The following is a 15,698-nucleotide window of genomic DNA, read 5'->3' as shown; positions in this document are numbered from 1 at the left end:
CGAAAGTAAAAGACAGCAGCCCCTCACGGACGACTGCTGTCTGTCACATAGTAAAACAAAACAAAACACAACATAAATCCAGGCCTGTTCCTTTCTCGATCTTCACTGGCGTCGCTCCTCCTTTATTCTTCCACTCCTCGAGACCGGTGCGTCGCACAGGTGTCGCTCATTATCAATCACGCCACCGGCCTCGCGCCGCTCTCTCACGGCCCACGGCCTCGTCCTGCTCGCCACAGCGTTCTTTGTTTGGCAGGACGCTGTGTGGCAAGAAATGTCTAAGGTATCTCTAGCATAATTCTAAATATAAAGATGTCCTTTCTATCACACAGCCATCGCTATCATGGACAAACCAACAAATCGATAGCAGGTCGTTAGTCACCGTTTCACCAGGAAGAAGGCACTTCTATCCTCTGATAAAAATCAGTTACATCCATTGAAAATAAATAAGCAAATAAATAACATCCAGTGAGAGGGTGATTGGATTAAACAGATAGAGGAAGGGCGGTCTGAAGACCGTGAGGTATGGCTAAAGAAATTGGAAGGAACAGTTCACCAGGGAGTCCATTTTAAGGAATAAGAATTTACACAGCAAGGACTGCCAGCTAAATCTAATGTAATTTCATTCAATTTTGCATGTTTCCCCCCCTCCCCTCTCTATGTTAGCCTACTTTAATTTACGCAAGACAAAAAGAGCACATTTCAATGATATAGGCAGGAATGGAAAACCGTCTGCTGTCTTTGCAGTGAATTAAGGTTTACCCACATCCCTGTCAATACAGTCCAAGATGTTTATTGCCTCTATTAAACACTGGTTTAGTAAGAGTTTCATAGATGCCTCACTTAATTTTATTTGAAAAAAATACATAAATAATTAGATAGTGGATTCAATTTCAAGAGTCTGAGTCAAACAAAACACTTCTTGAATACTTGGAACATTCTTCTTACACTCAACTATTTCCTATTCTATCATCTATCTATCTATCTATCTATCTATCTATCTATCTATCTATCTATCTATCTATCTATCTATCTATCTATCTATCTATCTATCTATCTATCTCTATCTATCTATCTATCTATCTATCTAGGGTGAATTGCCCTAATGTGGGACATTTTTTGCACTTCAGACTTCTGTGACATATTTCGATGTGTAACCAAAACATTAAATCCACACCTAATACCATTTTAAAAAACCCAGGATGTATCCTAATCAAATCAAAAGAGAAAATTCAGATAACCCATTCATAAGATAAATTATAGACATATTAGTGCTCTTATTGCAAGTCGTCTGAGAAAAACTGCAGCTTCCTAATGTGGGACAGAACGTGTCCCCAATGTGGGACACTGACAAATCTATGATAAAACACCAAAAAAATCACATTGATAAATGTAGAATAGTAAAATCTTTTATTTTAGATTCACTGGAGAGTAGATTAAGGGACATTCCATGCCCTGGCCAACAGTCTCAGCTGAGGGACCCCACCATCCTCAACAATCTGCCTATACTCCTCTATGGCTCCTCTCATCCTGTCCTGCCTCCACTGATTAAGTTTCTTTCTCTTATCCTTTACCTGTTTCTGCATCTGACAATCTGTCCCTGTCTTTATCACCTTTACCATTGTGATCTAAAATGCATTTCATTGAATTAATCAGATGCATAAAATAAAGTGGAATTGCTTTATTGGTTTTCTACGGCATTTTTCAATTCAGAGCTATTTTTAATTTTAAGTCAACTATACTTTTTACACATACATGACACATACATGACACACACACACACACACACACACACACACAGAGAGAGAGAGAAAGAGAGATAGAGAGAGACACACACACACACGTATGTAGGCATGCACACGCACAAAAGAGCCTTCAAACCGCCCTCCAAGAATAAAAAATTCACATGACTGTAAAAATCTGCATTAACAGTATTGTGATATTGCATTACAAGACTAAAACCATGTAAATAACCATGTTTGTCCCACAAACCATGCCCCACCACACATTTTTGACTCAATGAAGTACTGTCCCCACATTAGGCTGATCATACTGTCCCGGATTTGGAAACCACATTTCCTAATGTGGGACACTAAGAAATTTGATAAAAATAGAAAATATATAGTTGATACGCACAAAGTTAGACTATTTTTTGATGGACAAACATTTCATAAGCATATTAGGCTAAAAAGTTGCAGGATTGCATTGTTTAAAATGTATTTAACTCCTTAATATCAAACTGGTTAAAACTCTATGTCACTGGCCTTCGGATGGTCTTCACACAAGGTGCCTCCTGTTTGATGATTGCTCCACCCTCAAATATTATTGGACATTTGATAAGTCATGTGATTTTGATCACATGACACCACAGCTTTGTCTAACCCATAGTTTCACTGTCATTCATGTATTTATGGGGGACCTACAAACACTAGACCTTAGGTGTCCCACATTAGGCAGTGTCCCACATTAGGGCAATTCACCCTATCTATCTATCTATCTATCTATCTATCTATCATTATTGCCTTGGATAAATAATGTTAACTGAACACATGTTTACCTTTTGTGACAAAATGCCCCAATATTGTCACGATATGGGGTAAAATGTCACAATGGAAACTGCCAACAGCATTTTCAGCTAAATTTAAACAGCACCAATTATGAAAGAGTTCATTTTAACAGAATTTAAGACAATATGCTGTATACACACACAATTACAGTTTTTCCTCAATCGCTTTGGGCACATTTTTCAAAACACTCTTAACATTCTCTAAACTGTACGTTCAAAAGTCACAGCTGTTTGCTGGATATCAGCACTCTCTATTGCACGACTGTGAAATGTAGTAACTCACACAAAACATTTAATTCATGCCTCAAAATGATTGTGTGAGTAAATTGATGAATGACAAAATAAAAAGTGTTATTAAAAAATGTTCAAAATGTTTAGATGTTTTTTTCACCATGGAAATATTTGTTATAACTGTTTTATTTGTGATCAAATAAATGCAGCTTTTAGTGTAAATAGATATAGGGCGCAATTTTTGTCCCATTTTAATGTGCACAATTCATTTTTATACTACGCTATACTACACATGAATGTCAGTTTTGTCTAGTTGAATGCTCTTCTTTATCACACTCAGCTTTTTAGATACAGATTTCAACTTAGATAAAAATGTACTTATTTATGCAGTAGGCCTACATTTATTTTTGCAGAAATGTGTTACATGTAAACTGAATTTTTACAAACTCATTTTACACATTATGTCTCCACCGAACTTATATGTCTTCATGTTGCTCTTCCGCAACAAGCAACTGTGAGTTTTCAGTTTACATGTAACACATTTCTACAAAATGAAATGTACTGTATATTTCTACTGCTGTAGCTGCTGCTGTTTAGGGTTGTGCTGTGGGCAAACCCAGCCTATAAATGCTTCCAAACTTGATTGACAGATTGGTAAGATTGTAATTCCTATGGCAGGACATTTACCAATTTAGCAGACATTGCATGTCAGATATTTATGGAATAGGCCTATACATGCATGTCTGACAGATTTTGATAACTGTATGGACCGTTTGCATGTGATGGCTCACACGATGAAAGAATGTTCTGAAGAGTATCTACACATCAGTTTTGATCAACAAGCCATGTGCATTTAGTTATTGTGCAAATTGAAGACAATTGCACTTACTCTTTTACACATGTTTGCCTAAATCAATAAGAAATTTAAATCTGATGTGAACAAAAAAATATTGTTCAGAGATCTGAGCTTATTGTTTTGAGGAAAAAAAAACATCTCATTCTGTAATTGTGCCAAAGCCATTGAGAAAGCTGTAAAAAAATAAAGGTTCCCACAGGGGGATTTCACAGTGATGCAGGTGGGAGACGAGTTATAATGTGTGTGTATATAATATATGTATACACACACTGTAACACTCTCAATATTAGCTAATATTGAGAGTGTTACAACACACACACACACAACATTTTGGCTAACAAATATTGTCATTATAACATTTAAACCTCCATTTGAGTTAAAATATTCCTTTGCACTTGAGTCTTATCTGAAATTATTTCATTGTGACATTGTGTTTTGTGTGCCCAACAAATAGCCTATTATAAAAATATGATGATATTGACATTTTCGTTCGGAGGACAGTTTTTGTTTTTCTAACTAAGACTATTTGCTTCATGGTGTTTGAAAACCACATACAAAAAACACTTCTATGGAAACACTAAACCTTCTAGTTAGTCACTCCGAAACAACCTCTGTGACAACTAGCCCCCGTCTCCTTTAATCGATACAGTTATCAGTCACATTTTTATTCCTTTTTTTTGTATTTCTGGAGAAATGCACTTCAATTCAAGTGAAATAATTTCAACAACTGCATTTGTCTAGGTCTATCCAACCAAGGATGGAGTCATGATGAAATCATCGTCTGACAGACAGAGCCCTCCTCAGAGATCTGTTCTCCTGATAAGAGTTGTCCTACCTTGGGAAGAGGGACTATAACCCGATTTGTCCAGTTACTTAGTGGAGTCCGGGTGAAATGAGCCCAATAAATGTCTATGTCATGCATAATTAATTGTGTTGTTACAATGAACCGTACAAAATCCATCTTCATTTGATTAGAGGTTTTCTGAGGGCACTGAAGTGCATGATGGTCTACTTTGTCTCAATCTCACCTCAGTGTCTGTATATGACTGGACGGAAGGGTGTAAAGGCTCTGGCTTTCATTTCAAAATGTAAAAGTTCAGATATTCATATATACTGTGCGTATATGTGCACCAACTCTTTCCAATGCCATCCAAGCGTGCGTACAATAGGAATCACAAACACATTAGCAAATATATTAAATCTGAGAAATTCTTCCCCGAGTAGAAATAATTGCACCAAATAGCTTGTGAAATACTTTTAATTACAAATGATTGGGCTAAACATAGTGCATATATCACAGGGAAGAAGCATCTTTAAAAATCTGTGCATATATGTAGATATATTTACATCTTTATGTAGATGTAGCAGTTTTTAAATCAGTGGCGCCCACTAGTGGTGCATCAGTTGAGCAGCTGAAGGAGAAAGAAAAACAACGTATTACCATTAGAAACCAAAACCTGATTTTATTCAAAAACACACCTTGTTTCAATGAGATGCATATATTCAGATCTGTAAATATTTACTATTTATTTACACACAAGGAAGAGAAAAATAGTTATGCACTAAAGTAACTGCATGATTCACTAAGTCTTATGGTCTTATGAGTTTATCAACCAGCCTTGATAAGAAAAGTCTTTTGCAACAACATGGACAACACATCCATGAAACCTCACCCGACTTATTGATAAAGGCGGAAAGAGAAGCATTAGGCAATGGCATGGGGAGGGGGGGGACACCATTGAAGCAGCATTACAGACTTGCCAGGACATGGCAGACCATGTTGTACTTGTTTTTTTATTTAATTATTTTATTTTTTAAGTCTATTTTCTTTTTTTTTTCTACTGTCCACAGACAATGTGGAGACATCTGAGTTCAGTTGGCAGCGTGTGCAGGTCCCTCAGGGATGAGGGAGGTGAAGAAAGTGCTAATGAACGACCACGCGGCCGACAGGAAGCCCGGCTGATGCGGGCCTGCGTTCATGGGATCTTCAGGACCTTCCTCCCCGCTGTCCCCCTCATCATCCTCCATCCCCTCATCCATCATACGCTCCTACAGAAAAACAAAAAGAAAAGCGATGGCTGTGTTTGTTTATTATGCTTTGGTTCACAAGTAAGTTGTGTATAAGTTTCATAATGAATTAGTGAGAATGATATGTGACCATTTTAAGATTATTGGTATCAGTTGATAATTGTGAAATGGGTCAGTTTTAAACTCCTGACGGTCTTAACAATATATAATGAGCATTTTCTTTTATATATCTGATTCTATAATATACACTAAAAACACAAAAGTTTGAGGGTTGTTTTCTATAAATATATAAAGCAACATAACTTTTTCAACACTGTATAAGAAGAAGAAATGTTAAAATCAACCTATTAGAATCATTTCTGAAGGATCATGTGACACTGAAGACTGGCGTAATAATACTGAAAATGTAGCTTTGCCATTACAGGAATAAGTTACATTTTAAAATGTAACATTATTTTAAATTGTAATAATATTTTCACAATACTACTGTATTTACGGTATTTGTTCAAATAAATGCAGCCTTGGTGAACATAAGAGACTTCTTTCAAAAACATAAACATCGTACCATCCCCAAACTTTTGAATGGTAGTGTATGTAGAGTAAATAAATAGTGTAAGATAAATTCTCGTTTGCCAATATAAAATTACATTATTGCATCAGATGTACAAATGCACCACCCGTAAAAGTTTAGACACAGCAAACCCATGATCATGATGATTTTCCACACTTTAGAATAATGTAAAATTCATTAAAAATATATAAAATAACACAAATGGAAGTACAGGGATTAAATAATAATAATAATTTAAAATAAATATATATATAGGCACAATTTCCATGTCTACAAACCTATTTTAATGTTTTAGGCCAGGGCAATACATTTTTAAGATCATAGAAAACAAATTCAGTCAAGGCTGTCCAAACTTTTGAGTTCAGTCAGTATATCGGCAACCTTGCGCTCTAGATATCTGCAACAATATTGGCCACTATTACTAACCATCTCTTGCAGTTCCTGATTTTGCTCAGCCTCGTCTTGTGGACCTTCTTCAGCTCTTGGATTCTGCAGTTCTGCTCTAAAGGGAAACCAGCCAGCCTGGTGCCTAAAGTACACAAAAAGAGACAAACTATAAGACAATGAAGTGCAAATACAATGTTAACCTTCCTAAAAGAACAAGTCAACTTTTGCTCATCAGAAAGCTTCTGTTTTGTATGTGACGTACAGATAAACCAGCAGCATGGCACCGATCACCATGACGAAGCGACCGAAGGAGGAATAGAAATAGACGATGCTGAGCAGGATGGCGGCACGTGACACGGTGTACATCCAGTCCAGCCAGTCTCGGTTGAGCTCATCGTCGTTCAACATGGCTCCTCCCTGAGCGTTCATCTGGATGTTGGGGTTGGCAGGGCGGTCCTCAGGGGCGGGGTTGGGCCCCATAGGGGCTGCAGGTTCGTTAGGCTGAGCTGGTTGTGTGGCGGGACCAGGGCTGGGGGCGGGAGAGGGGGTCGCGCTGGACACCCGGGAGGCTGCCATGGCTGCTTGACTGAAAGACAGAAGATGGAGAATGAAAGATCAAGAAATAAAATAATGCAGTGATGAATTGTGCACATTAAAATGAGACATTTATTAAGAAAGTATAAAGGGTCAAGTTGTGCTCTATATCCATTTACACTACCTATCAAAAGCTGAATTTATTTGATCAAAAATACAGTAAAAACTGTAATATTGTGAAATGTTATTATAATTTAAAATAACTGTTTTCTATTTGAATATATTTTAAACTTAAATGTATTGCTGTGAATGCAAAGCTGAATTTTCAGCGTCCATTACTTCAGTCTTTAGTGTCACATGATCCTTCAGAAATTATTGTAATATTCTGATTTGGTGCTCAGCTGTTGTCAATTATTTTTGGTGCTCAAATATTAACAATGGTTCTCATTATTATTAATGTAAAAAAAAAAAAGAAAAAAAAGATTCTGCTTAATATTTTTGTGGAAACAAAAACGTTCAAAAGAACAGCATTTATTTGAAATAATAATAATTTGTAACATTATAAATGCCATTACTGTCTTTGCTGAATAAAAGTATTTATATTTATTTATCTTTAATCTTACTGATCCCAAACTTTTGAATGGTAGTTTATCATGGTTTCCACAAAAATATTAGGCAACAAAAACTGTTTTCTTCACTAATAACAATAATAGTTTCTTGAGCATCAAATAAAATGCATATTAGAATAATTTTGTGACGTGACACTCAAGACTGGAGTAATGATGCTGAAAATTCAGCTTTGCATAACAGGAATAAATTATATTTCAAAACATATTCAAATAGAAAACTGTTCTATTAAAATGTAATAATGTTTTTACTGCATTTTGAGACCTCGTTCAAAAACATTTAAAAAACAATCGCTGTCACAGAGGGCTCAAATACATTTATTCAGGGTCACACCTTGTGTCTGTTGACAACTGGGCTGTAGTAACTTACTATTGCACATAATAATGGCGGGCATACATCTGCTGCCACCAAAACATTTGCATCGGCATATACATAGGGTGGGCGGGGAAGCCAGCAGCAGGACCACCTTGCATGGGAAGAGGCATTCCTTCAGGCCTAAGTGGGACAACAAAAGGCCTCAAAACTCAACTCAATTCAACATGTTTTGTCTTGAGCAGTAGAGTGTTATTTATGTCTTTACCTCTGCATCACACCAGTAGGGGCAGGATTGAGGCCATGTGTTTGCACTGGGTTCCCCCGGTGCCGTAGACCATCAGAGTTGGCTGGGGTTTCAGGACTAGGGGTAGAAGATGAGGAAGATGGACCAGCACTGTCTGACGTCTAGGAATAAGAAGGAATAATGGACATAATAAACAGCGAGAAAAGAAACTGCTCTTCATGGAATGATCCATTTCTTTTTTTTTTTTTTCAGTGCATGCATTGTTCTTCAAGGCACTCACTGAAGAGCTGGAATCAGTGGTGCTAATAGGGCTGCTGAAAGTGGGGGATGATGGGGGGCTTCGTGAAGCACACACCAGGTGGACCATGTGGTATTCATCTTGCTGTTGGGGTTGAACAAATCCAGTGATTAGAGCTCTCGTCAAATACTATACAATAATACATTAAGAATAACACAATATGAACAGCACTTTCTGCGTTATATAACCAAAAAAAGTGTTCACTATACAAGTTATTGCATTCGGTTCGTGCCATTTTTAATTATTGGTCGATGTAGAAATGCATCAAATGAATGTCTCTGACTACTGTGTCATATCTCTCAATGTTTTTGAAATGTAACGGAAGTAGCGACAGATCTTTTATTCTGCATCGTGACATACATCAAAGTGAAACAGATTTTCAGGGGGAAAAGTAGTGCAGGGACTTTTATCCAAATTGTTGATTGGATGGAGGCAGATCTGAATGCATGTGAAGAAAGGGGAATATTTTGATTTTATTTAAAAATCACGAGCTCAAATTTTTTTGGTTAAAGGAAGGAAACATGCATGGATGAATCATTCACAATACAATCTATAAGATGCATTTAGAAAAAAAAAGAGGGGGGGGGGGGTGTTACTAAACCATAATGAGCCTTTAATAGGCTATATATAGACGTAACGTATACAGCCAATTCTGCACTCAAGTGCACGCATAAAGCTTGCCGTAAAGCACTGGAAAAAGTGTATGTGCCTAATAATAGCTCACATTTATCTAGGTTAACGTTAGAGCGACCGGCCATGTAAAGTTGTTAGTACTTCCATGTTTCAAATCATAAGCCATATGGATGATAGGCAAGTGTTTGGATTTCCTGCCCTACATACTGTAATTACTACAAAGTCCCGCTGTTAACGATCTGTCCTTCATGGACCGCATGACTTCACCACTTCCTGTGGAGTTTCTGCGAATAACCGACTTATAAAACTTTGGTCGATTAATCCTCTTGTCGACTAACGTTTAGTAGGGGGCAGCCCTACAATTTCTAAGAGTAAAATCACCCCAAGATGGTGGGGAACGGCCTAATAACTGTGCCATCAATATCAAGATTATGATGGTGACATACAAAAGATTTGGGATCTTGAAATAAAACGGCAGCTTCAGAATCTCAGCAATCAGAAACACTCATATACTGTTTGACACACTTCTCTTTTCTACAAGAAACTTGACTTGTTTTTGTACACGTCGCATTTGATTTGATGTTTAAACAGAAATCAAAGATTAGGAGCGTACCTTTCTTAGCACATCCCTCAACTGCAAGTGATCCTGCAGAAGTCGTCCAGAATAGACAAGTCTCTGGTCCTTGGATGACTGAAAGAGGAAACATTAACATGGACTTTATTATTATTAAGCTTGTCTAAATGCAAGAAAGGCATTGACAGTTTCATAAGAAATACATTCAATGTAATCTCAGATTAAAATGTCAGAAAGGCATCTAAAACAAATCGTTCATCAGTAATGGCAGCAGTGTAAGTGAACTGCATGAGGCTCTGAGGAAAAATACCAGTGATGCCACCTGCTCCACAGGAATGTTTGGCATCTAGCTGCCATTTCCTGAAGTCAACGCACAATTTCATAGGCTTCTTCTATGTTTCAAATCAATGACAACCTTGCCTAAAATGTTAAATTGGTGATTTACAATTAGAAAGCTCTTTAACAGATAGGCTAAATAAACATTTTTTGAACACAGCTTCAAGAAAGAGGAATTATGACACACTCAACAGCTTATTTTAGTTCTTGTGTATGAAAATAAGAATTAGTTCTTCTCAAATCTACTGAAATACCTAAAATACTGCACTAATGATCAGTGAGACACTAAACACTTGGTCATAGAAATAAAACACTATCCTATAAATGACTGTTCGGAGATTTTTTTTTTTGTGGGGGGCAACAGACATGTTTTTTGAAAAAGAATAACAATTCTGATAATAATATAAACTCACCGGCTTGCTAGGATACACTTTGGAGATGTGTTTTTTCAATTTCTCAACTGTCCAATTCAAAAAACAATTGATGGTCTGGTCATCATATTTCTGGTTGGGTGCCTTGATGACAAGAGTAACAGGGCAGTCAACTGTACCCTGGTCCATGTTTCATAATAAAGCAGCTATTGAGCTTTGAAACAGGGATAATCACACAGAACCAAGTGTCCTGTTCAAGGGCAGGGATATTTTCCTTCCTCAGACTTGATTCATGGCTGATACACTGTGAAAGTATCCTTCATGTTGCTTTCCAGGCAGTCTTAGTACTTAACATTAGCCATACTACTTCAGTGAGAGGAATGTGGCAGAGACCGGTGGATGCACTCAGTCAGCCTATGAAGAAAAACAGAGGGAGAAAAAATATGTTACTTATAAATGAAAACGTGACACTTCCTTTTACATAAAATACCAGTTTTGCATGCAAACAGGCCTAATAAATCATACACCACATACTTGCATGAAGGCACTAGGTGCTATAGATAGAAATCTTACATTATAAAGCAATGAGCTCATTACACACTTTCTAACACCTGACACAAATCTTGGCAGCAATGTAATGGGTCAAATATTCATTTTGTGTGTTAGATGTGTTCAAAAGCAACATAAAATATTAATTTGCCTAAATAATCGCACCAGTTGGATGAAATCTGCATCTACATATGGTGAAACTATTCATTATTTGACATTTGCATATATGATGATGGCAGAAAACTTTCAGTAATCAAAAAATAAAAAACAATACGATATAAAATTAAGAAGAGAATAAATGCATTATGCTCGTGACAGTTAACAACACAACACTACATCACATATAATGCTCCCAGGATAACTGTTGGTTTGCTTGATAAAAAAATAAAATAATAATAATTATAGTTTTCTCTAATATATGACTGTTTACCCGTATATTAACAGTAAACACATAGATGATAGAAAGCAAACAACAGACGATAATGACCAGCAGCAGCTAACTAGCCAGTGAGCTACAGACTCCACATTAATCCCACAGACAGCAAGAACGCTCAATATAAGTTAATATTAAAACAAAGATAGAGTCTTGTAGGCATTTAAAAAGAAAACTAAAATTATACGTACCCGAGTAAAAAAATATCTTGCCCTAAGATTGTTTTCGTGTAAAATGGAGTCGGGCGTAACTCCGGAAATGTCGTCATCAGCACAGGAGAACAGAGCGCGGACAGTTCCGTACATTTGGAGATGTTTCTACATACATAAAGGGACAACGTATGCACTGACCCCAGATCAGCTTTGCGAATTCATTCTCTTATAGAATAAAGCTATGGGGTATTGTTGGCTGTTCCTAATTCAGCATGAAGGAAGCTTCTTCTCAAAAGACTAATGCCGGTTCATGGAAAGATTATTTATACACGACTCTTTAAACGGTGGGAAAACAGGGTTTTTAAAGCGAATAAAATATTATATTGTCACTAATTACATTAAATGCAGCCAAACATTGTAAGTATTTACTGGATTATGACAAGTTAAACAGTGAACTTATGTTATTTTGCACATTGTTTAAAAAAAAGTTTCTATCAATCAATCAAAATTAGTAAATCATATCTGAAATCATACTGCTTACATTTCTGACGAAGAAACGTTCCAATGATAAGCTAATTATAAAATCTTTCTATGAAAAATTTGTGTGTGGCGTTAATTCAACATTAAAAATGAAATGTTAAATACACATTTTTAATACAGAATACAACAAATTCTAAATCAACTGTTTTAATTTACAAATAATAAAAAAATATATATTTTCCCCCTAACTTTATATGCACTTTGTTTAAAAGTTGTCAATCAATCAAAATAGCATAAAATAGTAAGACCTGAAATTATACCCCTTATACTGCATTGAAAAAGGTTCTTAAAGATGCCTTTTAAACTTTAATCTAATTATAACATATTTATATGAAAGGTGAGTGTGTGTGTGAATGCTTAGAAATAAGAAATAATTATAATAATAGAAATAAGTATTTGTTTTAATCTCACAAACAACTGTTTACATTACATTCAGAATAAAGACAGTTCTGAAATAATCAGCATCTTGCGGTTCGGCCCTAAGGAGGACCTTTACACTCCAGTGTAATCTTAGTATAAAATTCTATCTTTCTTCCTCTGTTTCACATTGATTAAGATTGCTTCAGTTTGTTTAAAACCTCCTGAGTAAGTCTTTTGCTATACTTATTAATCTTGTGATGTCCTGGCATCCATCCAAGGAGAAAGCGATGAAAGTCTGTCCAAGCGAAAGCGAACATGCTTCGCCATTCTTTCTCCAGGTCTTGAAAGTTGGTCTTCATGTCCAAGGATTTCCGTAGCTCTAAAAAATAGTGATCCAGAAGGCCAGGCACTCTCTTTTCACACTCTCTCTCATCCATGCAGCTGCCCAAAAAGTAAATTACATCCTTCATCCCACACCCTCCACCAACATACTGAAAATCAACAGCTGCAACCTGTAAACCGTCCTTGGAGAAGCAGAAATTTGCTAGTTTTGCATCACCATGCAGAATTGTCTTAAAGCGGCAGTTGTTGAGGATGCTGTCTATCTCTGCAGCAGCTGCTTTGAGTTTTTGATGTGACACAGCTTCTAGCTCTTCAGGTCTTGTTTCTAAATGCCAATATGTGCCTATAGGCCAAAGTCCTTCTGGGGCGACATCAAGGAAAAGGGCATGAAAGCTGGCAATCCAGCTGAGGCAGGCCTTTATTTCAGCATCGTTAACATAGGTTTTTCTCACAGGGAATCCTGCAACATCAAGGTCCTCTAAAACAATCAACTGTTCATCACCAAATGACTGGGCAGCAAGACAAATGGGAACTCTGCAGAGTTCATTGGTAGTGTAGTTTTGGTACCAATAACTTTCTACCTGATAGGACCGCACTTTGCGCTGGTGAGATATGTCTGTGTTCCAGCCACCTGGATGTTTCTGGTTTTGGGGAAACATCACATGTTTGACAACCACAGAGGAATGGTCACATCCCTCCAAGTGGACTCTTAATATTTCACCATAACCGCTCCACAAAGTCTGAATCTTTTCACCAATCTGCAGAGACTTTGCTCCACATGCTTTCAAAACGAGATCTTCGTGTTCCTGCTTCATTCTAGAGATTCAAATTAGCAGAAAAGTTGCGTGTATTAATGAATCATCAGCTAGTGTCAAGTGAGCAGTGAAGAAGTATTTATTATCCTAGACTAGTAATGGAATACAAACAGATATTAACATTTCATCACATGCACATTTAATCACGTAATTTACTTTAGATTTTGGGCTGAAATGGACAACGGAAATACTTTAGGAGAAGTGTAGATAACGATATCTTATTTACAGCTCAGTGAATGCAAATAATTAAACGTCTTGTCAAGTCTCAAACAGCAAGGGAGGAATCAAATAATTAGCAAGCTGTTGACTTTACGATACAGTTTGTTTACATTTACCTTCTGTATCTTGAAGCGAGACGTTATCGGCAGAGAGGACGATGAGAATGTAGGTTGAACTTCCGGCATACGAGACAATGCATTCTGGGAAATGTAGTCTTTGTATGAATGAACTGAACCTCACTATTATTATTTCTCAGAAAAGATAATTGGATACCACGGGGGCTTCTGCTAAGTGTGGTGGATAGTTATTGTAGGGAGGAGCAAAATATGTCTAAGTCTACTATAATTGTATTAAGTCCCTGACCCTGAGTGGCAATGATGAGTAGCAAAACGTCCTTGATGCTTCTGATTAACTTCTACACGGCATGTTACGATCTACAATGACCTGAAATGCTGGGAATCCTCTAAAAGCTGATTAAGAAAAACATAATTGTTTTGAGAAATTCCGATTATTAATGAAGCTAAAATAACATTATAATATAATGGCATTGTAGAGTTAATTTGGTTAGCTCAAGGATATGATTAGCTCCCTTTGTATTGTTCTGTTTGGAGAGTAGTGAAATCAAATGAGGCTAGCAGACAGAGAGAGTCATCCATATAGCACAGCTTCAGTTCATCAAGGGAATATCCCATTTTATCAGGTGAGCACGAGTGATCAAACATTTTTGTGGGTTAGATGTTGCCTTCCTTTTCTTGAGCTCCATCAATTTCTTGGGCTTGATTGGTTATTGTTCATCTTCTTCAGAGACTAAAGGCCAACTCTCCACTAGGTGTCAGTCTGGGCTTTAGTTTTTTTTTGTCCAGTGAGATAATTGGGTTGCCTTCTTCTTTAAACCCTTATATTTGTATTGTACAATAACATTTCAAATATTAATATAAAAAAACTGTAAAGTATATGTTTGGAAAACGTCTATTTTATTTTCTTGACATTTTTTTTTTGTGTGTTAGGCTATAGCCTACTTTAATAAAAATTAAACATTTATTATATGTTTTATTTAATACAGAAACACACACACACACACACACACACACACACACAGAGAGGGGCGGACTTAACCAATAAGCAAGGTAAGCAGCCGCTTAGGGCCCCGGGGAATATTCCTGGAAGTATTCCTGAGCCCATGTTGTGGGCATCTTTGGATGATATTATGCACTGTAGATGATGATAACTTCAAACTCTTTCCAATTTTTCTCTGAGAAACTCCTTTCTGATATCGCTCCACTATTTTTCGCCGCAGCATTGGGGGAATTGGTAATCCTCTGCCCATCTTGACTTCTGAGAGACACTGCCACTCTGAGAGGCTCTTTTTATACCCAATCATGTTGCCAATTGACCTAATAAGTTGCAAATTGGTGCTCCAGCTGTTCCTTATATGTACATTTAACTTTTCTGGTCTCTTATTGCTACCTGTTCCAACTTTTTGGGAATGTGTAGCTCTCATGAAATCCATAATGAGCCAATATTTGGCATGACATTTCAAAATGTCTCACTTTCAACATTTGATATGTTATCTATATTCTATTGTGAATAAAATATAAGTTTATGAGATTTGTAAATTATTCCATTCCTTTTTTACTCACAATTTGTACAGTGTCCCAACCTTTTTGGAATCGGGTTTGTATCATATATTGTATGTCCTGTCTATAACCATTACGATTTT

General features: G+C 36.7%; 2 protein-coding genes across 2 annotated transcripts; both read right to left on the bottom strand.

Moving 5' to 3' along the window:
- Positions 1–5,519: 5,519 nt before the first annotated feature.
- On the bottom strand, positions 5,520–11,849 carry herpud2 (HERPUD family member 2). The gene is made up of 9 exons (XM_084385287.1): positions 11,742–11,849; positions 10,611–10,982; positions 9,901–9,978; positions 8,637–8,738; positions 8,378–8,517; positions 8,167–8,292; positions 6,899–7,222; positions 6,676–6,778; positions 5,520–5,699 (listed from the first exon to the last, which is right to left on the bottom strand). The coding sequence occupies exons 2-9, from the start codon at positions 10,755–10,757 to the stop codon at positions 5,523–5,525; spliced, it is 1,197 nt and encodes a 398-aa protein (XP_084241413.1). The 5' UTR covers positions 10,758–10,982; positions 11,742–11,849; the 3' UTR covers positions 5,520–5,522.
- Positions 11,850–12,622: 773 nt separating this feature from the next.
- On the bottom strand, positions 12,623–14,167 carry pkdc (protein kinase-like domain containing). The gene is made up of 2 exons (XM_084385286.1): positions 14,095–14,167; positions 12,623–13,760 (listed from the first exon to the last, which is right to left on the bottom strand). Exon 2 carries the CDS (start codon positions 13,757–13,759, stop codon positions 12,794–12,796), a length of 966 nt encoding a protein of 321 aa, XP_084241412.1. The 5' UTR covers position 13,760; positions 14,095–14,167; the 3' UTR covers positions 12,623–12,793.
- Positions 14,168–15,698: the final 1,531 nt, after the last annotated feature.

Source organism: Rutilus rutilus (assembly GCF_951802725.1).
Source record: "Rutilus rutilus genome assembly, chromosome: 17".
NCBI lineage: Eukaryota > Metazoa > Chordata > Actinopteri > Cypriniformes > Leuciscidae > Rutilus > Rutilus rutilus.
Note: the sequence above shows the minus strand (reverse complement) of the source record. Positions and strands in the feature narration are given on the sequence as shown.

Excerpts from the sequence above, each read along its gene's own strand:
- herpud2 (XM_084385287.1), bottom strand. The coding sequence starts at position 10,757 with ATGGACCAGGGTACAGTTGACTGCCCTGTTACTCTTGTCATCAAGGCA. Across the intron at positions 6,779-6,898 it reads GCCATGCTGCTGGTTTATCT|GCACCAGGCTGGCTGGTTTC; the intron begins GTACGTCACATA and ends TGTGTACTTTAG. Across the intron at positions 5,700-6,675 it reads ATCAGGAACTGCAAGAGATG|GAGCGTATGATGGATGAGGG; the intron begins GTTAGTAATAGT and ends GTTTTTCTGTAG.
- pkdc (XM_084385286.1), bottom strand. The coding sequence starts at position 13,759 with ATGAAGCAGGAACACGAAGATCTCGTTTTGAAAGCATGTGGAGCAAAG.